Raw genomic sequence first — 27,488 nt, forward strand, 5'->3', positions numbered from 1 at the left:
TGAGGAGGTCACATGCTTCCTAATGATACCAAACAGGGACAGCCTATACCCACCAGTTTGGAGGGATAGTTTCTGGGGGACTGGAACATGATACACCCCTCATGTTTGGTATCGTTCTGATCGCCTACATATGGGTTAAAACAAGCCCATATTCTCATAATAATATTGGGTACTTGCAGGTTATGACAAGAAACTGGCCTGAGAATTGCAGCCCTCTACAGGGGGTCACAAAGGACAAGTTCCTGGGCACTCCCCCCTCATGCATACGGTAATGAGGAAGGGTCCCAGTGGGGGATAAAAGGGCAACAGACCCAGGTACTGACAGCTCACACTTGAGGTTCCAATTCTGTTGGGGGGTGTGTGCTCAGGTTTTCAAACTCTGGCCTCAGGAGGACATAAAAGGAAATTCCTAACTTGGTAACTTACATAGGGTTTCTCTGTGTTTTATTCTCTTTTATTTGATTTACTGTTATGTATGTGTATGTCTCTTTTTGTAAAATCTTTTGTTTACTTTTGTAAGTTTTGTGTAAGTTTTGTCTGGATGCTCTAACAAAAACTCACGTGCTTGTATGAAAGCTTGGGTCTAAAATGTATTAACTGCTTGGCTGTGGGTAGAGGGAAAGTTGTGTGTGTAAATGCTAATTAACTAGTTGACTGCTAGCAGGGGAGTGTGTTTACTGTAATTTAAACCTTTAGCTGCTAAAGTGCTTGTTGAATTAGTGGAAGCTAACCCTAACTACAGTAGCAGAGAGTGTGTGATACATTTGTGTATTAGGAAATAGTACCTGTTGTAGAAAGCAGGGAGATATTCATATTAGGTTTCTATCGCCTGTTAATGATAAATGGTGGCAGCAAATAGTTATTTGGGGTGGTGGTGTGTTTGGGGGTGTCTAAGGTTAGTCTAACCTGTGTGAAAGGTGACTGAGTGTAACACCTTGTTTCCCCGTCCCGGTGTAACGTGCATCTGAGAGTGGCGTGTTCCTGACAGAGATCCCTAAAACTTTTAAGTTTCTAGAGATCCAAATGTTGATGTGTTAAAGGGTATTCTAGCTACTGTATAGAAGTAATAAGTAATTGGCAATGAGATATTATCTTACCAGCTCTTCAGCAATCTCAAAATCAAGAGTTTCTTGGCTCAGTGTCAAGGGAATGTCATAAGTAAATCCACGGCCAAATTCCAAATGTCTCACTTGGTCAAATTTGGCAACATTTTCCAGCCCCACAAAGAGCAGAGCCTTTACTCCTATAAACAAGAGGGATCGTAAATAAGAAAAATATGTCAGGAAAAATAGTAGGATTAGTAAACAATACTTTATTATATGATCTTTATGTGACTAAATACAGAAAAATGTCAAACATTGACCAGTGAATCTTTTGATAGCATTAGCAAATCTGCTGTTATATATGCATGTCACCTTGCTGGTTTGGGTATTACTTATGATGGTTTCACTATTAATAAGGTGCCTTTAACAACAAACCATCAGCAATCTATTTATTCTGCCATATGTTCTAGGGCATTATACATTAATCTGCCCTATAACAAGATATATCAATATCAAGGAGGTGCTACATAGTGCAAACCTGAAAGGATTTTGTCAATAACATGACACTGTGAAAAACACCAGATAAGTAAATGAGTGCAATTAGTTCACATGTAAATATTAAGTCCCACAAATATGATAAAGACTACATTATAGTGATATTGTTCAGCTGCACATAATGCAGCTCTTTTGTGTCTAACTGATGTAAATGCTACAACTTATGTCAGTCTGATGGCCAATGAGTAGATTTAACGATGTACGCCTGTCCCTGCTGATCTTGTACTTTGCCTTTTATGAGTAACTGTATTGTACTTTGAGAAAGGTGTCATGAGAAAACTAGTTTCTCAAAATACTATTGTTGTCACTTTCCATATTACTTCCATGTATTTCTCTTAAGATCACAAGTAGGAGTGTAACTACACTTTACAGAGAAAGCAGACCCTGCAGTTGTAGCAGGGCCCAGTAAGATCCTAATTAATAATAACTGAGCAGCGCTCTAGGTAAGGCCAGGTGTAACCAGCTATGGGCCCTGCTCATTTGAGACTTGCACTGTTATTAGCCTAAAGTTAAAAATGTTTAGACCAGTATAACCTTTGCACTACCTCTTTGACATTTGCCAATGATTCCCATTGATTGCCATGGAGTGTATGTAGAATACTCTGATATCATAGCAGGCACTTACCAGAATTCCTGAGAGCTGTTGATGCTGCCTGGAGTTCAGCCATTCCTGCATCAACACCATCTGTCATGTGAATTACAACCTGTAAAGCCAATGAGAAGCTGTTATCCCATGTATTCTGTAATACTAGTACATATACAGCAGTCAATAGATACTGCTAAAGTGCCTCGGTTAGGTATACTCTATATCAGGGGTGGCCACACTTTTTCTATTGGTGATCGACCGATGACTCCTCCCCCAAGACGCAGCGTTTGTACGCAGCGCAGCCTATGTACGCATTCACACCGCACTTCCGCATCCCCCAACTTCGTTGCAATCCACCAGAAATCCACGGGGGATCGACTAGTGGTCCGCGATTGGCGTCTTGGCCACCCCTGCTCTATATAAAAGAAACTATGGACACAGTTGTGATAATAGAATATTCTATAGTGACTGATATCCTGGACAGATTACAAAGACTTCAAAGGGTCTTTTTTGGTAATATATTTATAGCATTCTCACCTTTATTGTGTTGTCTTCCCCTGCAGTCTTAAATTTTGTCAGATATGACTGGAGAGTTTGACCTGTCAGAACATATGGCCCACGGGTGCCCATGGCCAATATCTTGCTGAGCAGCTCCTCACGATAATCCGCAAAGTCAAAAGCTTCCACTGGCCCCCTACTTCCCTGTGAAAGAACAGAAACTTTTACAGAGGGCTTCTGTCCCCCAGAGCAGCTGATATTACGCATGTTGGAGATGCGGGCCAGAATTCCTTTTATTTTGGATTGTAGTGCTCTCTGAACCATGAAGACGTCTTGGCCGGGACCCGCAGATACGTCATATCCTAAAATCACCTCCAGTTTGCAATCTGTAAAAAATCATATTCATTTGCTGAATGTATTGAAATAACACATATAAGAACTATGCACACAATTGGTTTGACATAGAAGAGGTAATTTACTTTGATCCCAGACACAAGTGCAAGACTACTAAGGGCCTCAAAAGCAACAGATAGCTCTTAGGTTCTACATATTATTGATGGTGCTCACTAGTTAATAGAGTTCAGCGTGAACATCATGGCTTGGTTGGCTGCATAGTCCTGCTTACTACCATAAAACCATGAACTGAAGCCATTTATGTAGGAAGAGCTTACTTCACTTGCATAATGACAAGCTAATGCAACACAGTGCTCATGACACATTAAAAGATCAGCCAAGTCAAGTGCACTTTAGTGACAAGTTCATTATGCAGCCTGTAGGCCTTAAAAAGATGACAGCTTGCATCTTGTTAAACCCATCAATAGTTATAATGTCCTTTTGGTCAAAGACAATGCTTTTTTACATCATTGATAAACTAAAGTTGAAAAATACTGCCCCTTACAGAACCGCCCACCTTCAAACAGCTGAGCCATACCCAATAGGCTGCCACAGTAAAAAAAGAACACATATTGTTCATGTTCACATAATAAATAAGCCCTGTCCTTAATGTCAGTGGGACAAGAACCATTAAACCTACTTAAGATAAAATGCCTGTTTAATTCACTTGTCAATATTTTTTTAAACAGACTAATCTGGATTCATCAAATTTCTACATACCTTTTGCGATCTCCGGTACACTTGGACATAAGGTCATTTTCTTCGTTAGAGCAGTATCAAGAGTAATGAGGATTTGCTCATTCAGTTCTGACAGTTCCTGAACATTGGGAACTCTGAAAGCACTTGGTGCATCACTTGCAATCTTGGCAACCTCATCACCATCAATGGCTCCTACACCAATGGCAAAGACTTTGACACCTTTATTGGACAAAGCAATGGCTGCAGACTGGCCATCATCTACTGACTTTCCTCCAGTGATAACAAAAGCAATCTGAGGAACTCCACTGCTGACTCTGCTGCCTGCCTCTTTTACAAAATGCTTATCCTGCAAATGACGGATAGCAGCACCTAGACTTGCTACACGCCCTCCTTTATACTCAGCTTTGGTAACAGCGTCCATGATCTGGTCTCTGTCTGTAAAATCTTTTAAGAAAAATTCATCTGTAACATCAGAGTTGTACTGTGCCAGAGCAATTTGGATTGCATCTTCTTCATCAAACACTGCATCCACTATACCGGAAACAAACTGTAGGACCTCCTTAAAGTTATCTCTTCCTAAATTAATGGATCCATCCACAAGGAAGACAATGTCTGCTTCTTTCCTTCCAGCTGAAACAAAGCAAAGTCTTGCTTAAGGACATAAAACATATATATATATAAGTATCAAAATTGCATGCCTTGATTGAACTCGTCAAATATATTATCTTCAAAGTTGTGCCAGCATAAAATCTTTTTAACAATATAATGATGCTGAAGTTGAAAAAATTAAATTATCGGCACTTAAAATGGCACTAAATTGCTTTATAAATAGTTATTGCATTATTTTAAAGTGAGGCCTCAAGTGCAGTTTTAGTACAAATGAGGGCAGGCCTTCACCCTGATGATGCAACCCGAAGGTATATTTACTCTGCAAGAAGTAATTCTAAGAGCAATTGCAGCACTATAGTATAAAGGGGTTGATGGAATTATTTTTCAAACATTTTAGGGGAGCAGCACCAAACCCTTCCTATGGTAGCTACTGAATAAATGCTGACCTGCAATGTATTGGTGACTACCTACCTTTCTTATTTATGAAATAAATAATGTTATAAGGTCTATTAAGGTTGCATACATATTGAGTAAACAAAGGCTATGTGGTCCATCACAGTTAGCCAAGAGCTGCTCTTTGTCCCCCTCAGAACTTATTTGTGTATCTTAAAGATTTGCAGAATAATGTACACAGTATAACTTTAATTGTCAAAGTATAAGTGCCTCAGCAGTGTTAAGATACTTACTTATTGTTGTAGTTATTGCTGGTGTTGGAGTAACTTCTATTTCACCTTCAAAAGATCTATATATCTTCCTTTCAACTGATGGCAGTTCTCTAAATTCTTTGATGTTAAAGATAAGTCGTGTGTCGGTGACAATGGTTTCAATATCTTTGCGATCCGTAGTTCCACTTGCCACAGCCACGGATTGTACCTTAGCGTTATGAAGTAGTCTGGCAGATCTCGACACATCATCTTCTGACTTTCCACCAGTTAGTAGGACAAGATACTGGGGTACTCCTTCTTCTATCCTGCTTCCAGCAGACTTCACAAATTGATTTTTTGCCACGTATTCCACTGCTTTCCCTATGTTCAAAGGGGCGCCTCCTTTGAGTCTCAGACGTCGAATATTATTAAGCAGTGCTTGTTTTTGCAAGTTGGTCTTGAGAAAGAACTCTGATACCGGTTCATTACTAAACTGCACCAGCCCCACCCTTACTTTATTCGGTCCAATCTGTAAGTTCTGAACAACCTCTAGGATAAAGTCTCGAATGTGAGCCATGCCATCTTGACCTGTTTTTGATGATCCATCAATAAGGAAGACCACATCTTTCTTATCTGGATCTACATCTAAAAAGAAGAGGAAAATACTTCAGAAAGTATAACATAAGAGCCCCACAAAGAATAGAATAGGACCACCAGTAAGCCCACATTTAGATGAGACAAAATAATTATATCTAGAAATCTATTTCCCATATACTCTATTTTGCAGCAAAGGGACTGTCTTAAAGGAAACATAGATAGTGCAGTTGCTACTAGTGAGCAGTTCGCTTTGGTCATTCTTCCATAAGTTAGATATTGCCAACAGCAATCAGTGCTGGTACTGTAGTAAATTAGTGCCACAAGGTTTTTGAATGGCAAAAATAAAAAGTATTTATCTTATATTTGGCCTATGTACCCCAGTTTTTTTGGGGTTATTTTCGCACAAATCGGGCATGCTATTCAGTTATACATAACAAGAATCAATTTATTATTATCATATGATAAATATCCACATTACAACAATAATGTAAACCATTAGTTCACATGCACGGCTACACACACTCCGATTTAGAAAATGGCTTGTGTACACAAAGCCAGCTGTTCCACATCATTTAACTAATGTTTTACACACAAAGCCAGATGTGTTGTATCAGTAAATTAGCACTGCTTTAAACTTCATCTGCAGAACATTGTATAGATGCACTGTACAGTTTATATAACCATTATACATAATAGGAACACTGTGGCTCTGTACTACAGTATGTATTTCTACTGAAAAATAGGCAAAAGTTCCAAAACACCTATTAAATGGGATGAAAACCTTCCATAAATGTATTGCTCCAACCCCAAGTTGCTGCTCTACAACATAATGCAAAAGGGTCGTCCAATGAGGAGACCACTAATAATTCTTTATTTATGTGATTACTTGCTGGAGGCATTAAACACTTTTTTAGACCACTGAACCCCTAAACAATATAATGCCTGCAAACTAAAAATGCACAATAAAATGATGTGTTTGGTACAAGCAAATTATTAGGCATACTACAGGTAGACAAAATTGTCAGAGGAGAATCATTTTACTTACGTAATAATGCCTGGGATGCCTAGTTTTCTGGAAAGTGTAGTGGGGTGTTTAATTAAAGGCTTTCGTTTCCTTTAACCAGTTAACATCAATCATTAAAGGGAACTCATGCTTAAAGTGCTCCATGCACCGGTGCATTTTGTCACAACCTCAAAGGAGGCAGTATACTTACTTTTACACTTTAACACACACTTTTACAAACGGGGCTTTTACACACACACACATAAATACACAGCTACTTTTCTATGGCTTCAAAGGTTTTTATGGTGCTTATTACTTATCAGCAGTATTTTTATTTTGCATGTTAATTGCAAAATGATGCTTGCAATGGACTACAAAATGATGCAGTGTGCTGCAGAAAATATAGTTACAAAAAAAGTTAAAAAATTCAAAACGTTTGGTTCCTTGGGCTCTATCCAAATTTTAATACAGGTTTTTTATTCTCTCTATAAATAAAATTATACTTTAATTGCATTTAGACTTCTTGAATTTCCTGTATATTGGTATTGGATCTATTATCTAGAACACTTGAGATGTGGGCTTTTTTGTTTAAGGGGAAATTTGGATCACCCCTATGAACTCTGCTAAAAAACATTCAAGCATTAAAATCCCCTAAGGGACTGTTGTGCCACCAATATAGGTTCATGCAGCTTAGTTTCCATCATGTACAAGTCACTGGTTTATTATTACAGAGAAAAAAATGCTTGTATAAAATTAACTTTATGTAAATTACATTTCAGAGCTTTCTAGATAGCGGGTTTATGGATTTCCAGATAATAGATCCCATACTTCTATTTCATTTTAGATGAGATTTATATAACATTTATTGCATATGTTTCCTTTGGACTTTAAATACATGAATTACCTTCTCCAAGACCTGGGTGAGTTTCAAAAAGCCTTGTTATTTGTTCTGTAGTCAGGGTGGTGAAAGAGTTGACAAGGGTTTGCTCCAAAGCTGGTAACTCGCGGAAGCTGGTGACTGGTAGAAAAAAATTCCGAGCCACAACGATCTTATTGCCTTCTTCCTCATCAATGTTTTTTCCAATCAAAAATGGAACCACAGCAGATTCCTTTACTTGCCTTGCACCCTCTCCTACATCATCAGCAGAAGGTCCAGATGAAGTTATAATAAGAATTTGTGGAACTCGTTCCTCAATTCTGCTTCCAGCTGGCCTTGTAAATATATTTTTGGATACATACTCAAGAGCACCTCCAGTGTTGACAACATTTCCACCCTTGGGTCTTATCTTCCTTACTGCAGCAAGAACTTCATCCTTAGTGGAGTGAGCATTAAGCAGGAATTCAACCTTGGGGTCACCGCTATACTGTACCACTGACACTCGTGTGTTATCAGGACTGACATCAAGCCTGTCTACAATTTTTCCAATAAGTTCTTTAACCTGAGGAAACTCGGCCATAGCTGTCCTTGACCCATCAACAAGAAACACCACATCTCTCTTGGCACCTAGAAGACAGTTGCAAGCAATCTGAAATTCAATATATAATCATAATTAGAACCATACTCTGTTTTGTATATACTTTAAAACTGACCTGTAGTAACTGATGGGCCACGCTGGATCAGAATCTCCACCTCTCCCTTGCTAAGCTGAGACACTTTGTTTGCGAAATTCTGATATACATCTGTCAGCTGGGATGCATCAGAGACAGAAAAGGTAAAGTCAGGTACAAAGGAGATGGTTTGTAGCTCAGTGGTATCTGCTTTGTTTGTTCCAATAGCAAACGGAATGACCCCTTGGCCTTTGAGTGATGTGGCTGGTCTACCAACATCATCTCTTGATTTACCAGTGGTCAGTAAAATCAGGAACTGCGGAACTCCTTCATCTGACCGACTGCCAGCTGACTTTGTAAATACATTTCTGGTGACAAAATCTAAAGCAGCCCCAGTGTTCAGTGAAGGACCTCCAATAGGAGTTAAGCGTTGGATGGCATCTAATACTCCTTGCTTGTCTCGGTGGGTATTAAGTTGGAAGTTTGGTCTGGCAGAATCACTGTACTGAGCAACTGCTATACGTGTCTTGTCCTGGCCTACATCCAGATTCTGGACTACCCTCTGAATAAAGGATCGAAGAGCTGGGAAGCGGCTTCTGGCATCATCAGTTCCATCAATCAAGAAAACAACATCCTTTCTTTTGTCTTCTTCAGCTAAAGAATTAGAATAAAATCCAATAGTAAATACGTTTCTGTCATTTTTTTCTTGGTAAAAATTAAATACAATTTTATGCAGGTATGGAACCTGTTATCTAGAATGCTCGGGACTAGGGGCTTTTGGGATAAATTATCTTTTCATAAATTGGATCTGCATGCCGTAAGTGTACTGAGAAATATTTAAAAGTTAAAAAAACCCAATAAGATTGTTTTGCCTCTAATATAGATTTGTTATATCTTAGTTAGGATCAAATAAAAGGTTCAAATTTATTATTACAGAGAAACAGGAGATCATTTTTAAAAATTGTAAACATTTTAATTATTTGATTAATACGCAATCTATGGGAGATGGCCTTCCGGTAATTCAGATTCTGGATAACAGGTTTCTGGATAATGGATCCCATACCTGCATGTATACCTGTATGAGTAAAGCAGGACAAATTTAAGCTAGTTTCTGCTTGGTTCTTGCAAGGTAGATAACTAGATTACTATTATACAGTCCCCTCCTTCACTGTTTGTTGCAACTGTTATGCAAGAAGTTAATATTACTGTTTGTATCTTTTATTTACTGTATGCTGAGGGGGAGATGTGGTGGAGAGCTTTACCAGGCACAAAAGGGCTTCAGTTTATAAGTGTCCTTGCTGGGTAGAACAACATCAGCCATTTTTGTACTATAAGCACACTAAATAAAGCCTAAAGGTCTCATCAGTGTAAATTTAGGAATAACACATACAGTGACAATTAATAGGAGTAGGGGGTCCACCAACCACATGGGCCACTTGCAAGGAGAAAGACACACAGCAGTGTATATAAACAAATCAAGAGAAACAGCAGTCAAATGCTTGAATAAAAAGAGACATGTGGTAGAATTAGGGGTAGGCAGCATAGGCAATTGCCCAGGGTGCAACAGGGTAGGTGGGCACAAGCTGGGCCACAGCTAAGAGACCAATAATGGGTGGGAGTAGGGTTGCCACCTTTTACAATTCTTTTTATTGGGTGGCTGGGGCAGTGACAAATAGGGCAGACCATGATATAAATGGGCAAGAGGCAAGGTGACATCAAAAGGGGTGTAACTAAGACACAACATCCAGCTAGAGAGGGTGGATCGAGGGGAGATCAGTAAGGAAAGATGTAGGATTGGGGCGGGTCAAGGGTTTATTTGGGAGCTAAATTTAAAGCGATACAGACATGAAAAAAATACTTTTTAAAATATTAATGTACATTAAATGTTACCTATACCATGTTGATAATTTTTCATGCATAGGGCTGCTTTTGTAAGTAATTGTTACTAGATGTTCCTAAACCTGACTGTTTTGCCAACCTGACTGTCCCTTCTCAGCCTGTCAGTTATAGCTTCTAATGCTAGACTCCTGCTGCACAAATATGGCCGCCCCCTCATAGCGGAACATGGGAGATCAGATTTGTAATTTAAACAAATCAGGTAGTACTACACTTTTATAGCAACATTGTAAAGTGCATGCAAAGACAATCTTATGATATATTTAAAAATGGTTTAATTTTAGGTGTCAGTATCCCTTTAAGGAAAGTACAAATTTACTAGCAACTACAGTGCCGGTAAATTTGTGATACCAGTCCTGGCTTTGGCAGGTGTTTTACCCTACCCTAATTGGCAGTGGGGTGGATTTACAAGCAACTGGTTACAGATACCCTAATTGACAGTGGGGTGGATTTACAAGCAACTGGTTACAGATACCCTAATTGACAGTGGGGTGGATTTACAAGCAACTGGTTACAGATACCCTAATTGGCAGTGGGGTGGATTTACAAGCAACTGGTTACAGATACCCTAATTGGCAGTGGGGTGGATTTACAAGCAACTGGTTACAGATACCCTAATTGGCAGTGGGGTGGATTTACAAGCAACTGGTTACAGATACCCTAATTGGCAGTGGGGTGGATTTACAAGCAACTGGTTACAGATACCCTAATTGGCAGTGGGGTGGATTTACAAGCAACTGGTTACAGATACCCTAATTGGCAGTGGGGTGGATTTACAAGCAACTGGTTACAGATACACTAATTGGCAGTGGGGTGGATTTACAAGCTGCACAATGCTTTAATGCCCTAGCTGCAGTTTACAAGAATTTGCAGATTGTTGCTACAAAATGTGTTCCATTCCAAATGAATCCCATTATCTACAATAAAAGCACCACAAGAAGCCAGCGTTAGAGCCTGGATAAACCATGATAAGGTGTGAATATTCAGCAATGCAGATGGAAAATTATTAGTCATAGAACATTAGGGGTTTTCATCCAGGACCACCAGGGTGTTCAAATTATTAGCTGCCCCCCACCTCCAGGCCAAAAACTGCTTTGATCTCCAGCACGTTTAGCCGAGGTTTAGCCCACATATTTATTATCTACTAAAAACACAATGTCACAATACTTAGAATAACCCCACTGCCACTTTCTTATGTGTTCAATTTTTCTTCTACTATGTAGTTCCTGGTCACTCCATATCAGCATTACAACCGGGAGGCCCCTCCCACCCCACCTACCAATCAGACTGTCCCTCCCATAACAAAACCTTTAAGTACCCCTGTAGGTACCCACCTACCTTGTCTTTTTTCTTTCTGTCCTGTCTACAGTGTTAGGGTATCTACCAGCTGGGTATATTCCTCAAGTGACACCAGATGCTGCTTGGGTGAATTGGGCAGAGTGCTCCCGTCTCCCTTCCCTTCTCAGAAGTTGAGGAGGCAGCGGGTCTGTATCCATGTGCTTGCCTTTAGGATTACTATTTTGTCTGCCCATCATTTCAGAAGTCTTGAGGTTTCTGGCATGTAAGTGGCTCTTGAGGTTGCTTGTGCCAGGGGATCCTTCTTCCTGCTTTGGGCGAGTGTCTCCTCCCCAGGGCGTTTGATTTCGGCCATCTTGGTTAAGGTGTTTTTTCCTTCCAATCGCTTCTTCGGTATGCATTCCACGCATGCGTTCCAAAGGGCGGTAGTTCGCTACTTCCTACTTCCGGTCGCGCGTTTTTTAAATTTGGAGTGCTTGGCGTTCGGTTTGGATTGCCGGCATAGATAAAGCCTTATTGGAGGGAGCAGATGTGAAAGAAATCTCTTCCAGTTTGGCAGAATTAAAGTTGGCTGCGGGGTTCATCTCGGAAGGGGCTGTTGATCTAACTAGACTTGCAGCTAGGTCCATGGCCATTTCAGTCTCTTAAAGGAGAGCCCTTTGGCTTAGATCTTGGGCAACTGACGTGTCTTCCAAAATGAGTCTCTGCACTCTTCCCTTTGAGGGTCTTCGTCTTTTTGGGCCAAAAACTAGATGAGGTCATAGCCAAGGCATCTGGGGGAAAGAGTCTTTTCCTGCCTCAAGAGAAGAAAAAGCAGAAGGTGGTTCCATTCAGAAATCCAAATTTTCGTGGGTCTTCTAAAAACAGACCTTCTCATTTGCCTTCCAGTTCTGCGGGGGAGAGTTCCAAACCCTTTGCTTGGAAGAGGGGTCAAGCTTTCTTTCCTAAGCGGGAGAAGTCCAGATCTTCCCAGTCTTTCAAGAAGCCTTCCTGACTATCCGAGAGAGATCGGCGAAGTTGGGGCCAGGTTAGGGGGCTCCCTTCCCATCTGGCTTTCCTCCATCTCAGATCGTTGGGTTCTGGATGTGTTAAGAAGAGGTTATCGGCTGGAATTTGCTTCTCTTCCTCCAGGCGACCATTTTATAGTCTCATCTCTTCCCAACTCAAGAGAAAAGAGAGAGGTTTTGTCTCATTACATTCATTGGCTAGTCAAGGAAATGGCTATTGTTCCAGTTCCTTTGGAAGAGCAGGGGAAGGGAATTTATTCTGTTCTATTTCTAGTGAAGAAGGTCTCAGGAGGTTGGAGACCCATCCTGGACTTAAAGTCCGTCAACAAACATATGAACATGCAAAAGTTCAAGATGGAATCCATCTTTTCCATAATCTCAGCCATTTTGCCCAGAGATTGGCTCCTTTCCATCAATCTGAGAGACCCGTATCTCCATATTCCAGTATCCTGGGCTCATCAGCGTTTTCTACGTTTTTGCATCGCAGGAGAGCATTACCAGTTTCGTTGCCTTCCCTTTGGCCTGTCAATGGCTCCAAGGGGTTTTTCCAAGATTCTTGTCACCTTGATAGTGAGTTTAAGGAAGGAGGGTATCTCCATTTGGCACTATCTCGACAAAATCCTTCTCTCAGCAAGAAGCAGAGAGGTCTTACTTCTCCATCGAGACAGAGTCATTCATTTTCTGGAAGCTCATGGTTGGCTCCTGAACTGGGAATAAAGTCAGCTTGTTCCATCCCAGTCCCTGATCTACTTGGGAGCCTGGTTCAACACCATCAAGGTTTCGGTCTCCATGCCTCCCCAAAAGATCGTAGCCCTCATCAAGTTTGCAAGCACTTTTGTACAAAGGGAACAAGTTCCAGCCAGAGAATTGATGTCTCTGTTGGGTTCCATGGCGTGCACTATCCCAGTCACCAAGTGGGCCCGTTGGCACATGAGGCCGGCTCAATGCCTCTTTCTGAACCAGTGGAACAGATTCAGGAAGGATTGGAATCAGCCAATTCTGCTTTCTCAGCCCTTCAAGGCCTTGATTCATTGGTGGCTTTCCAAGGAGAATTTGGAGCAGGGGATGCCTCTCTTTCAGCCAAGATGGAAAGTCGTGGTCACAGATGCTTCCACCCTGGGTTGGGGTGCTCACCTAGGCTCGAAGTGGGTTCAGGGGAGGTGGCCCGTCAGGCAGTTGGGAGTTCCATCCAATGTCCTGGAGATCAGAGCAGCGAAGCTGGCTCTCCAATCCTTCTCTCAGACCCTCCAGGGTTCCTCAGTCAGGTTGTTGATAGACAACACGTCAGCTGTGTCGTATATCAAGAAACAAGGGGGGACAAGGAGCAGTTCTCTACTTCAGGAGGTAGATCCTATCCTGTCCTGGGCAGAGAGGAAACTTTTTCTGCTGACTGCGGAATATCTACCTGGAGTGTGCAATCAGGAAGCGGACTTCCTAAGCCGGAACTCTGTCTCAGGTCACGAGTGGTCTCTGAATCATCAGGTTTTTCAGCAACTGATGGAGAGATGGGGTCCTCTGGAGATCGACCTTATGGCAACTCATCGCAACTCTCAGATTCCGAGGTTTTTCTCCAGGAGTTTTTGCCCCGGGTCAATGGGCACGGATGCTCTTCTGCAGGATTGGCATTTCAGTCTGGTTTAAGCCTTTCCTCCTTTTCCCCTGATTTCCAGAATCCTCCTGAAGGTCATTCAGGAGAGGGCGGAACTGGTCTTAATAGCCCCGAACTGGCCGCGCAGACCCTGGTATCCGTTACTCCTGAAGCTAGCAACGGATCCTACCTGGCCTCTTCCCGGGAGGAGAGACCTGTTGAATAAGGGACCTCTGCTTCATCCAGATCCTTCTGCTCTGTCCCTTCAGGCCTGGAGGTTGAGCACAAAAGACTTTCAGAGCTAGGCTTCTCTCAGTGTGTTATAGAGACCTTGTTAAAGGCAAGGAAGCCTTCCACATCAGCAGCTTACTATAGAATCTGGGAAAGATTTCTCCACAATGACTTGCCGATGAAAGAGGTCTCCCTTTCTCAAGTTCTAGGTTTTTTGCAAGAGGGCCTGGACAAGGGATTACAGTATAGAACCCTCAAGGTTCATGTCTCTGCATTGTCTGCCCTATCGGGGAGATCCTGGGCTGAGGATTCCATGATCAAGAGATTTTTTCTGCCAGTTCTCAAGGTCCGACCTCCAAAAGCCAAGTCTCCTCCCCCGTGGAGCTTACCTTTGGTGTTAAAAGCCTTATCCAAGTCACCTTTTGAACCTTTAGAGTCAGTCTCCAATTGGCTCCTCACGTTAAAGACTTTATTTTTGTTGGCCATAGCCTCAGCTTATAGAGTAGGAGAGTTGCAGGCCCTTTCGTGCAGTCCAGGCCATATCTCCTTTCTCCATGACAGAGTGATTTTGAGGCCAGTCGAGTCATTCCTGCCCAAGGTTGTCTCGACGTTCCATCTCAAGAAGGAAATTTCCTTGCCTGTCTTTTCTTCGGATTTACAGGATATGGAGAAGTTGCAAAAGATCGATCCAGTTCTTTGTTTGAGACATTATCTGGAGGTCTCAGGAGCTTTCAGGAAATCAGATAGACTGTTTGTCATCCCGGCAGGGTATCGCAAGGGGCAGGCGGCTGCTACTTCCACTATCAGCAGATGGATCTCGATCTGTATTGAAAAGGCTTATCAGGCTCAAGGCAAGCTAGCACCAGAAGGTTTAAGGGCACACTCAACCAGGGCTGTTTCGACTTCCTGGGCGGCTTGGGCTGAGGTTCCTTCGGCACAGATTTGTGAGGTGGCTTCGTGGTCGTCAGCCAGGACTTTCATCAAGCACTATCAGCTAGACTTGTCTGATTCCAGTAGTCATGCATTTGCTTCAGGATATCATCTTGCTTTCTCTTCATTAAATTAATTGCAGTCACCTTGAGTCTCTGTGATTTTATCCACCCCTTTTGACATGCAGCATGGCTTGGTACATCCAGTTGTAATGCTGATATGGAGTGACCAGGAAAAGGGAGAATTGTTTTCATACTTACCGTAATTCTCCTTTCCTGGTCACTCTCCATACCAGCATTTCCCACCCTTGTAGTCTGGTACTTGGTATTAGACAAGGTAGTTGGGTACCTACAGGGGTACTTAAAGGTTTTGTTATGGGAGGGACAGTCTGATTGGTAGGCGGGTGGGAGGGGCCTCCCGGTTGTAATGCTGATATGGAGAGTGACCAGGAAAGGAGAATTACGGTAAGTATGAAAACAATTCTCCCTTTTTGCACCTATCAGCTACTTTTATATTTGCTTCATTAAGAAACTCATCATATAATGAATTAACTGGTTATACAGTAAGGTATGCTTGTGGTATAAAACAGGTTACTTGCAGTTCAACTGTATGCACTATAATTGGGTTCAGATGAGTTTTACTGTTTTTTATGGGACCAAAATATGCTATTACTTAGGGACCATAGAGCTCATTTACAAACTCTGTACAATGTGCAAAAGCAAAATTCCAATGCAAATTGCTATTCTTTTACCCACAATGCAGCATTTTCTCCAAGAATTCCAGCCTAAAGGCAGGCACCAGCTAATATGCATCCACTGCAACTTGCATGCAATGCCCACATATTGGTGCAAATCAATCTTAGTAAATTACCCACAAGCTGGGTAACAGGTTTTACCCCTGCATTTGCATTCATTTCCAATATATGTGACATCACATCTGGTGATGCAACTCCGCTAGAACCCTGAAATTACCACTGGTTCTTTGTGTCATTACATGCAATTGTGAGTCATTTATCACTAACACATATTGAACTTTTCACTAGTATATGAGTCCTTGTTTGTGTCTTGCTTCATGCAATGAAGCCAGCTACAAGTAGCCTATCTAACTGAAGCCTGAGAAAATGAAAAAAGATCTGCTAAAATTAAACTATTGCTATCACCACTCACCATATTCAAATTCATTGTAAAACTTTACTTACAGGTAAATACTGTTGTCTCCACTGTAAGGGTATTCAGCGTATTAATTAACTGGGAGTGGACCGTGGACAGATCTGTAAGGGCTCCTACAGGTAATGTAAAAACCATTTTTCCCAGCTCATCAGCATCAGATGTCTTGACAGCAAATGTTATAATGCCAGCTTGTCTCAGTTTATCTGCTGGCTCGTCTACACCAGTCGAAGATCTTCCAGCAGTCAGAAGAACTAGATACTGTGGGACACCTTCCCTGATCCGACTCCCAGACTCTGCTGTGAAGAGATTCTCACGAGCGTAGTCAAGAGCTGAGCCAATGTCAAGGGTCTTACTTTGTCTCAATCTCATCCGTCTCACAGCATTTAGCACTTCCTGCTTGGTGGGATATGTGTCAAACTTGAATTCCACTTTCACACTGTCGCCCCCCATCTGAGCCACAGAAACACGAGTGGCATCTGGACCGATATTGAAGCCTTCAGTAATTCCAGTTAGGAAGTCACGGACAAGGGGGTATTTGCCAGCGATGTTAGCAGTGTCAAACATGATTAAGATGTCCTTCTTGCCCTCTGGAGCTGCACCTAGGATGAATAGATAGACAAGAAACAAGTGTATACAAATTCAGTGTAAGGTTCCTCTAAAAAATACAGTCAGTCTGAAACAATAACTTTTTCTAACCCATAACAGGTAGGCACCTCTCCATTGCTCTTCTAGCAAACATATCATCCTATAAGGTCATCACCCTGAATGTGGCTTTTCTGATCAAGTTTTGTAACCAGTTCTGCCATCGGTGGGTATAAGGGGTACTGCAGTCAGGGACCCCATGGTAGAGGGGGACCTGAAATGGAAAGAAGTGATTTTTGGTCTCAAAAGGGGCATGGCTTGCAGGGAGTGGGCAGGGTTTGGGTCGATCATGGACAGAGTTCTCAAGGTTTTGTGGCATGGCTGGGGCAGATCAGGGGCTTCCCTATGCATGCAATGGGCATTTTTTCATTGAGATCAGTTGATTTGTGGGCTATTAATTGAGCCCCTCTGCATGTAAGGCCCTGCTAACATATAAACATGGGGCTTCATGATTACTTTGGCAAGTTCTCTTGGTTCCCAATATCTTCCCTCAAATTTCCTGTCATGTAAAGGGGAGTACTAGACTTTGGTGTCATTGAACAGACTTTCACCCTTTCATAAATATGTACTTTAAAAAAAACCTTTAAAAATGCCCTTTTAAAAGCCCTTCAAAAATGTGAATAGAGAGCTATTAAATTGCCATGGCAAACTGTAGCAAGATCTAATTTAATTTGATAACTCTTAATGCATGATTTGTCCTGGATATAAGAAAAGCTAGGGAGACTGTGCTAGGGAAAGTTCCATTTATAGCTCTGTCCAGCTATGTACCCTCCTAACCATATTGTGACTTGAGCTGATAGGTTCTTCTGCCATCTGGTTCCATGTTGGAGGAATACTACGGGATCTGTAATATCTTGTGGCCAGCCTGGAAGACATTGGCAGCATAGACTAAAACTGCAAGCTGTGCAATAGCACATACATATAAGTTACTGTAAAAAACAAAATTACCCTTTGACTGCATGGCCAAAAGCATCTGGTCTTATTTTTTGGCCACTCTACAATGACATGTCCTCATTTGAAACACTCATTGCCGAGTTCTAAACTGTCAGGAGGCAATGTCAGCAAAAGAACTGTTCTTATACCAAAATGGGATGAACTGAGACATGGGCTGCCAGGCCTAATCCTGATATCAATGCCTAACCTATCTAATGCTTTTGTGGCTGAATGGAAGCAAATCTTACAGTTTGCCTTGATAAAACAAATGGTGGACAAAACAAATGGAGGTAAAAGCTTTCCAGTGCTTCTCAACATTCCAGACTTCAGGCAATATGAGATAGTTTTCCCTGAAAAGATTGTGGTAATATTGGACTGATGTTATTCAAGTGTAATAAGAATATTTACTTGATGCATTGTATCAATAGATACACAGAAAGGGCATTTTATCAATAGAATGCCATGGTTTTGGTTACTTTTTATTGCCTTTTTGCAATAGTGTTGCTCACTTAGTATTTGAACACTCATTATTTAACTATGAACGCTAAAAATGTGTATATATTATCAGCTCCAAATGCTCTTGACATGCATTTATTATCCTAAAGAGGCAGTAATTCATTCAAGTTTGTAAAAGCAATATTATAAAGACCCTGTTATAGATCCAGTTATTTTAATAGCAGCAAATCAAGAACTTTGAATGTTACCCTAATCACCATTTAGGCTAGATATCCCCCATTCCTTGCTTTGGGCTCCAGGCCAGGCCCAGACTGGCAATCTGTGGATTGTGGCAAATTCAAGAGGGGCTGCTGTAGTGGGCTGGAGGGGGCTACTTGGGCCTCTGTGTACCTGAAATGCCAGGGCCCTTTTTAAAATCCTAGTCCTGGCCTGGAACCACCCCATTGTCTAAACTGTAGTTGGACATGTACATGCATTAAAAAAGTATATTTGGAAAACCCAAACATTGAATTAAAAAAACATCTTTATTAAAACATTCTCTAATAAGTAATATTCCCACAGAATGGGTGGTTTTGCCAGTTTTATGATCTTACCAGTTTGAACGGACTGTGTCAGAGTGATGACTTCTTCCCTAGACAGCTGACCAACCCGGTCTGAGACTGTTTCATAAGCAGTGTCTACCTGGGAGATTTCAGGAACATATGCAACAAAATCAGGGATGAAAGAGATTGTTTGAAGTTCACTTTGATCTGCTCGGTTAGTTCCAATAGCGAATGGAATGACACCTTTGCCCTTAAGTGATGTAGCTGGACTTCTGACATCATCTTGGGACTTGCCTGCTGTCAGCAGGATTAAGAACTGTGGAACACCCTCGTCTGCTCTGCTACCAGCTGCTTTGGTGAAGACATTTCTGGTGACAAAGTCTAAGGCATTACCAGTATTTAGGGAAGATCCACCAAGAGGAGTGAGTCTCTGGATGGCATTAAGCACACCTTGGCGATCTTGATGGGTGTTAAGAAGGAAAGCATGCTTGGCAGAATCACTGTACTGAACAACTGATACTCGTATCTTGTCTTGACCCACATCAAGACTCTCTACCACCCTCTGAAGGAATGTCTGGAGAGCTCTGAAGTTGGGTCTCACAAAGTCTGATCCATCAATTAAGAACACAATATCTTTCCTGGCACCTTCAACAAGAGAAAAATATACATTAGAAGGATATTTTAGTGTGGCAGTTATGCCTGCACAGACAAGCATACCTAGCAAGCTCCCATATAATATTAAAGTAACAAAAGGCAAAATGCAATAATTGCAATTAAGAGGAAGACAATTTCCTTCTTCAAGGCCAGTCTAATTTTCAGTTTTCTATGTTGTATGTATATCACATAGAGATCCTAAAGGTCATTTTTAAACACAAGTGCAGTGATTAAATTGCAATTTCAGATACAAAACACAATTTATTTTTTTCCCATAATTCCAATGTAATTTTGTGTGCTTCTCAGTGCATTTGCTGCTATTGTGTCCGATGTGTCAAAAACGATTTATTAGCGTTTATGTTTTGACGCAAACTTGGGGTACACTGTGTGTAGCATTTTCAAAATGTGGGTTGTGTTACTTCTGCAATCAATTCAACCAATTGTTGGAACCCTGGAGATACTTCCAGAACCTGGATGGTGGCAGCTCCAGGGTTCCCTGTTGGTGCAGCGGCATGCCATTCATCCGAAGATGCAGGATGGATGCATTGACATCCATGGGGGAGTGTAGTAGCATGGTTACATGCAAATACCATCAATATGCACTCTCCATTCTGTATTTTTTAGAGTACCCTCACTTGCAGATACACCTCCTGGGCTGCAATGCGCCATGCTGGTACTTTAAAAAAAAAAATAGTAGGAAAGGGCGGGGGAAGAGGGACTGCAATACAGCATACCCCATGTCTAAGGGACAACAATTTCCTTCTCCTTTATGACTATGCATTGCATGAGGAAATAAGGAATTATATTTAAACTTAGACATAGACTGATTATAATGCAAAAAAGGTTAAAAGAGAATTACACATGAAACACATTTATAGGTTATTTTATGTTAAATTCAAAGCATTTGTTAAGGGTACCAAATATGTTTACACTGATGCTAGCCCTTACCAGCTGATGCTGTTTGAATGAGTGTAGATACTGATTCTTTGGTCATCTTACTGACTCTTTGGGAGATGGTTTGCTGAACATTTTCCAGTTGGGTAGCATCAGGAACAACAATTACAAAATCAGGTGTAAAAGATATTGCTCGTAGCTCAGACTGATCAGCTCTCTGTGTTCCAATGCAGAATGGGACAACACCTCTGGACTTTAGTGTTGTAGCTGGCTTCCTGACATCATCTCTAGATTTGCCAGCTGTCAGTAGGATCAAGAACTGTGGGACTCCGTCTGCTGCCCGACTGCCGGCTGTGCTGGTAAAAACATTTCTGGATGCATAGTCTAAAGCAGAGCCTGTGTTTAAGACACGTCCTCCAATGGGAGATAAATTTAGAATGGCATTAAGTACACCCTGGCGATCAGCATGAGCATTAAGAAGGAATGCAGGTCTGGCGGTATCACTGTACTGGATAACTGCTATACGTGTCCGATCCTGACCCACATCAAGTCTTTCCGCCACCCTCTGTAGGAATGACCGGACTGATGGAAAAATGGATCTGGCATCATCGGAGCCATCAATCAAGAACACAACATCTTGCTTGGCACTTTCGTCAACTATTAACACATAACAGAGCAATGTATTAGTAGGATTCTCTGGTTACACACTGACACTTTTACTTAAGGGGGGCATTATACAAAGTAAAAATAACAAGGCAAAGTACGATGTTTCTTGCTCACAATGGACCTTTACTTGCTTTTTCTTTAACTGAATGCTGCTTGTTGTATCCCTAATGTATATATATTTTTTACACTATTATCTACATCCCTGCATACCCCCTGTGGAATCCTATACAAAGGGAATTGATAGACCATTTGTAACTGTACAATTCATTTCTACAACTCCCAAAATGCCTTTTGGCACTGAGGTCTATACAGATTTGTGCCTTAAAAAAATTAGGTAAGTTGTATGCCCTTAAAATCCTACCCAGAAACCTACCCACATTCAGGGTTGAACTGACCCATCAGGATACAAGGAAAACCCAGTGAGCTCTCCTGCTAACCCAAATATTTTTGGCAAATATGCCAAATGGCATATCCCAGCCTACTGCTTGAATGGTCTGTATAGTCTTCTCCTTATTGTCTCAATCACACTAATATAGGCTCAACATGACCACTCCTTCCATAGAATCATTTACTTAATGACATATTTATGAAAAAGTATTGTTATCCCTCTGTGTAAATTTGGATCAAATCGCAAAAGGTCAGAGATTCAGGCAGTGACTGCTCAGAGTTGCAGAGTCTCAAAAACTGCCTGTGTTTTTATCCCAAATTGGAGCTTGACAATTAAATATTATTTATGACAGGCGTTTTGTTTGTGAATTTGAGTGATTTATAAATATGATAAATATCCAGTTGATTTTTCCATTAGAGATGTATATAGTGGTAATACCTTATGTCATAGATAATAGGGCCAATTCACTAAAGTGCGTTAAAACGTGCGCTATTTATAGCATGTGGTAAAATTTTTAGCGCGTCTAATTTTTTGCGGTACATGTGCTAATCAACACCCGCGTATAAATAGTTGCCGCGTATAAATAGTCGCCGTGTATAAATAGTCGCCGCGCATAAATAGTAGCCGCATATAAATAGTCACCGTATATAAATAGTCGTGCAAATAAACGCACGCCATGTTAGCCATACATGCCAATACTTGCGGAAAATTACTGTACTGAAAATGACCATTTCCCTGCAAACTGGAGGCTGCATCATTCTAGGGCTTGAATAAATCCCACTGCAAAGTCCATATTGTGTTGCCAAAAGCTCATTAACTGTACTTTTCTATAATTACCGCCTGCCTCAAGTAGGTGTTAATTTTCACATAGAATAATGCGACATTTAGCACGTCTAAGTGTTTGTGAATCATGCGTTAGTGTTATTTCAGCGAGCAAATTAATGCATGCGTTAAAATTAACGCATGCGTTTGCACGCAAATTAACGCATGCAATGTGTGACTTAACGCACGCGGTAATACTGTAGTAACGCACTTTAGTGAATCAGCCCTAATGTGTTAGTAAAACTTCCATAATTGTTTCCCTCATCAGAGAGATTCTCTATAGATAGCCTTGCAAGAGCATTGCTGTATTGCTCATTGGAGAAAGTCTCTTATGCAATTATACAGTAATGGTATGCTTTGTGCATGCAATAAGCTATTCCTTAACACTTTGTAACATTGACATGGTAATATATGGAAGGTAACCCTTACTTATATTGGTATCTTATTTAAGGTCTCTAAATGAATTGTCAAACCTACGTAGCAGAGAAAAGCACATGGCTATGACATGGTAAAGGGTTTACCTGTAGTAACAGTCACTTCTGTAACTGGCCCTCTATAATAGGTGGTTAAAGGTGTTAAAATTTCTTGGCTTAACTGAGGCAAGGTGCTGAAATCATCCGTCTCATAAACAAGTTGTCGATTGAATGCAATTCTCTGCAACTCTTCCTTGTCAGCATTCCCGGCCCCGATGCAAAACGTCAGAACCCCAGAATTGACGAGCTGAATTGCAGCTGACTGAATGCTGTCTGAGGACTTTCCAGCCGCTAGCATCACCAAGAGCTGTGGGACATTCTCCTGGATTCTGCTGCCCGCACCACTTGTAAAATGATTTTCAAGTACAAATTGGATGGCTGAGCCAATGTTAAGGGCATTGCCCCCCTGGAGCCTCAATTGTGCAATACGGTTTAGAAGTTCAGGTTTGGAAGTTAGGGAATTTAGATAGAATTCAGTTCTGGGGGTGTCACTAAACTGGGCCAAGCCAACTCGAGTGCCTTCACTGCTCACACCAAGACCGTTAATTACATTGATGAGAAAATCCCTCACAAGTGGAAAATTGGCACTTCCAACGTTGACTGACCCATCCAATAGGAAGACGATATCTCTTGGATTAACTAATGAAGGTTTAGTGGGGAATATAGAAAACAACGGACATGACATCACAGCAAATAAAACAAGGCGAGATAGTTGATTGCATGTGTTTACATAAAGTAGACACATAACTCTTAAATATATGGAAAAGATAAGCAAAAAGAGAAAATAAGGAAAGATGAGCATAATTAGTGGTGATTCCTTCCATCAACTATAAAAACGTTAACATAATCACTACACGTTCCTAGAGCACCAGGAAGGCTATAAAGACTAAATTATGGTTAGAACCGAGAACTGGGTTGATGAGTTCTACTCCTAGCTAGCACATGACTTGCTGATAGATCATAGAGCTACCTCTAATGCAAAAGGTATTATTTAATCAAAATTTGGAGAACATATTAAATATACAGTATTTACATACTGTTCCATTTTTATGTTTAGTTTTGATAAGGATTCTTGGTGACCCAAAGATATTACATGATTAATTATATTGCATGGGGATATATGTTATAATTATCTTTGTAGATGGAAGTATTACAGAATGGAATGAGGTAGGGTAAAGGAAACAGTTAAGCTTAATGAGAGAAACCTCTCTAATGCTATTTCTCCAAATTAGACTGTTCACCCCCCACTAAAGGGAAGTTTCAGTTTAAGTTAGATATGTTACCAATTGCAATTTCCTGCCATAGAACTACAGTCCCCAGTGTCTTATGGGTCACTTGGAGTTGTAGTTCAGTAACAGTGAGAGTACGATTGGTTGCAGAATCTTAGAATCTAGAATACAGAAAGGCTTCTCAAACAGGTTTGAAACATAATAAATATCTCAATTCAATTAAGAGCAAGCTGGCAGATTTCTTGCGTAACCAATTATTATTAGACTTTCAGGAAAACAATTTAGTGTAATTTGATATTTTGTATGCAGTTTATATGGTTTGTTATCATTGGCATTACTAATTTGATTCATTTGAAAGTAAATGGATAATTTGCCTGATATTTCAGCTGCTTTTTGGTTCATTTTCATTCAGTAGGTACTGTTTTAACTGTTACCATCAATATTAGCTTTGCTATTCTTTCATCAGAAAATTGTTCTTTAACCACGACCCTGCTTAGAGGACCCATGTCTTTTTACTCTACATTCATAAATGTATAACAGGAGGTCCATTGGTCTAGAAAATGAGGTTCTAGAGTACTGGTTTTCTAACTTTTAGTTTTAACCCCTCTATGAGGTTGAAAATGGACTACCTCAAAAAAGTTCTGTGTCAGTAAGTCAGCCATAGTTATAAGAATGTATAGGGCCACAAATGAGTGTTTACCCTAAAGGTTGCCCTAAGCCAGGATCCCCAACCATGAGCAACATGTTGCTCACAAACTCATTGGATGTTGTTCCCTGTGGCCTCAATACAGGTGCTTATTTTTGAATAACTGGCTTGAAGGCAAGCACATGTTTACTACCAAACACAGCCTCCTGTAGGTTGCCAGGCTATACAGGAGCTACCAATAGCCAATCACAGCCTATATTTGTCTCCCCTAGAGGGAGATGTAGTAAGGCTGGTTATTTGCTTGTCTAAATAACCCGAGATGATTCGCCTGATGGTCACTTGAGTTGAGCACTTATTTGTTGCTCTAGTTTTTTTAGGATTTAGTAGCATGAGTGTTGTGAATATATCATGTGTCTGTAATGCTGGTTGGTGGGATCAAATTTTGGAATATAAGTGGGGGCTTACATGGAATATGTCTGGAAACACCAGACATAATCTAGGACCATGACAGAGATAGTTAGAGGTGGTGAATGTTGGCCTGATACTGCTATTAATGATTTAAACCATCTATGCACCTCAGGGTTCTTTTATGGCTTTTCAATGTTTAGATTTGCTGTTCCTTCCAGAAACAGTGTTCTGTATAAGATTACCGTAAAATTGCCTAAACTTGCATCAAATTGAATCATAATGGAATTAAGAAAAGTCTGAAGAATAGAGAAACAGAGAAAAGTTACAATGCTGCATGTTTCAAGTTTGTTTTCCTGTGGTCTTCCCACCCTAATACAATATTTATCTTACTGAAATATAGTGCACTCTGTACCTGCTTGGTTAATTATATACAGCATAATAATGAGTATACACCAAAACTACACATTTTTAAATCTTATTTAACCTTTGTTAGCTTGATAAGAGCAAGCAATTCTTCAAACCCCTATTTATATGTTATGATCACTGGTTTTGGCATGTGAGAACTTGATAAGATATTTTATAAGACTAGACAAAACAAGGTACTTAATCAGTATATATCGAACATTTTAGCTATAAGCAAATACTATAAACTAATACTTTTATTCCTAAAATCAATTTTGTATTGAAAGTTTTACCTGGGGCAGGAGCTTCTACAACAGTTCCTGTGAGAGTTTTCAGAGGAGTCAGCAACTGGGGTAGAATACCCTGCAGAGGAAGTGCCTTGAATTCATCGACACGGAAAGCTAATGTTGAGTCAAAGGCAATTTCTTTAAGCTCTGATTCTACAGCTCTCTTGGATCCTAATGTGAAGGTCAGTATTCCACCTCGTTTAAGTTCATGTGAGACCTGGCGAATATCATCTCTTGATGGCCCACCGGTAATAAGGACAAGCAGCTGGGGGACACCTTCTCCCACACGGCTACCTGCAGAGGCAGTAAAGAAATTTCGCTGCACATATTTTAAGGCTGCACCTGTGTTCAGGGGGGTGCTGTTCAAGATCTTCAGTTTCTTCACCTGTGCAGCTACATCTTTCTTGGTGGTGTAAGAATTCAGGTAGAATTCAGGCTTCACATCTTGAGCATACTGTGCCAGGGCTACTTGGATGGACTCAGGACCAATCTCCAGCCTGTTAACTACTTTATTGATGAAATCACGGATAGCAGTAAAACTGCTGCTTCCCAGATTAGAGGACCCATCAACCAGAAATACTATGTCTCTTTTGTTGACCTCAACAACTAAAGAAAAAAAGAAATATAACTTTATCATCCACAGTCAATCAATACCACTAATATTAGAATCCAGTACCTAAAGGAACCAAGGATGTTGACAAACAGCACTTCAGCTACAGCTGTAACTAGTGAGTAGCAAATCTGTCCCGTTTGCTTCGGCAAAAAATCAACAAAATGGCGGAAATGTTGCATGTCAAAAAAAAATTGTTGCGCAAAATTTGGAGTAATAATAATAACAGTAAGGTATAAAAATTGTATATGCCATGGATTAATTATAATCATTATCCCTAAAAATCCCTTGTGGTTCAGTATGGTTTTAAATCAACAGCAATAATAGAATATACAGTAATTATGTATCCATTTACCTTCTGTTTTAAAAGATTCATAGCCAAATTAATAGTGATGAACAAATCTGTCCCGTTTCACCCAATGGCGAAATGTGGGAATTCGCTGCAAATCCATGCCTGTCGAAAAAAATTCGCTCATCACTACAAATTAAGCAACTGTTAAAGAGATACTGACACCAAAAATTAAACCTTTTTTAACATCTATCATAACATTGTATTTCCATGCTATGTATAATTTTGCCTTAAAAGTATTTGCCTGATGCTTTTAAATTACCTATCTGATCCTCCATGTTCCCCTATGAGGGGGCAGCCATATTTGTGCAGCAGGAGTCCATTAGCATTAGAAACTTTAACTGACAGGCTGAGAAGGGACAGTCAGGTTGGCAAAACAGTCAGGTTTGGGGACTTCAAGCAACAATTACTTAAAAAAGCAGCCCTCTCTGAAAAATGATCAACATGACCTATAAGTAACTTTTTATGTACATTACTATATTGAAAAGTACTATTTTAGTGTCAGTATCACTTTAAGGCTTTTTAATATTTTATTTTTGTGACCCCTTTTAGAAGTGAAATGATGGTTTTCATTTGACTAAGCAGGAGGGTGAGAAAAGGGTAAAAAAGAACTAATAAAACTTCTATAACAGTGTATTTATTATAAGGGCAAACTGTTGTGCATATGACCTAGAGGGCTGTGGATCTTCTTAAACTTTAGCTCATTTGCCTATTGCCGAGCAAGTGGGCATCATTGCTTTGGCAATGCAGGAAGGTCACCCTCAGTGGCATATTTGAGCACAACGGATTGTGATA

At 40.6% G+C, this 27,488-nt stretch overlaps 1 protein-coding gene across 4 annotated transcripts in view; it reads right to left on the minus strand.

Moving 5' to 3' along the window:
- col6a3 (collagen type VI alpha 3 chain) overlaps positions 1-27,488 on the minus strand; it is an 86,646-nt gene that overhangs the window by 28,156 nt on the left and 31,002 nt on the right. For 3 of the 4 annotated variants that reach the window (XM_031893671.1, XM_002932021.5, XM_031893669.1), the window contains 12 exons: positions 25,741-26,340; positions 22,811-23,401; positions 20,468-21,070; positions 18,917-19,510; positions 16,322-16,891; positions 8,218-8,829; positions 7,532-8,131; positions 5,070-5,672; positions 3,796-4,404; positions 2,722-3,068; positions 2,224-2,302; positions 1,098-1,243 (listed from right to left, as the gene is read on the minus strand). In XM_031893671.1, the coding sequence (XP_031749531.1) occupies positions 1,098-1,243; positions 2,224-2,302; positions 2,722-3,068; positions 3,796-4,404; positions 5,070-5,672; positions 7,532-8,131; positions 8,218-8,829; positions 16,322-16,891; positions 18,917-19,510; positions 20,468-21,070; positions 22,811-23,401; positions 25,741-26,340 (5,954 nt within the window). The remainder of the gene's footprint in view (positions 1-1,097; positions 1,244-2,223; positions 2,303-2,721; positions 3,069-3,795; positions 4,405-5,069; positions 5,673-7,531; positions 8,132-8,217; positions 8,830-16,321; positions 16,892-18,916; positions 19,511-20,467; positions 21,071-22,810; positions 23,402-25,740; positions 26,341-27,488) is intronic. The other variant, XM_031893670.1, reaches the window with a different exon arrangement.

This window comes from Xenopus tropicalis, chromosome 9 (genome assembly GCF_000004195.4).
Source record: "Xenopus tropicalis strain Nigerian chromosome 9, UCB_Xtro_10.0, whole genome shotgun sequence".
Classification (NCBI taxonomy): domain Eukaryota; kingdom Metazoa; phylum Chordata; class Amphibia; order Anura; family Pipidae; genus Xenopus; species Xenopus tropicalis.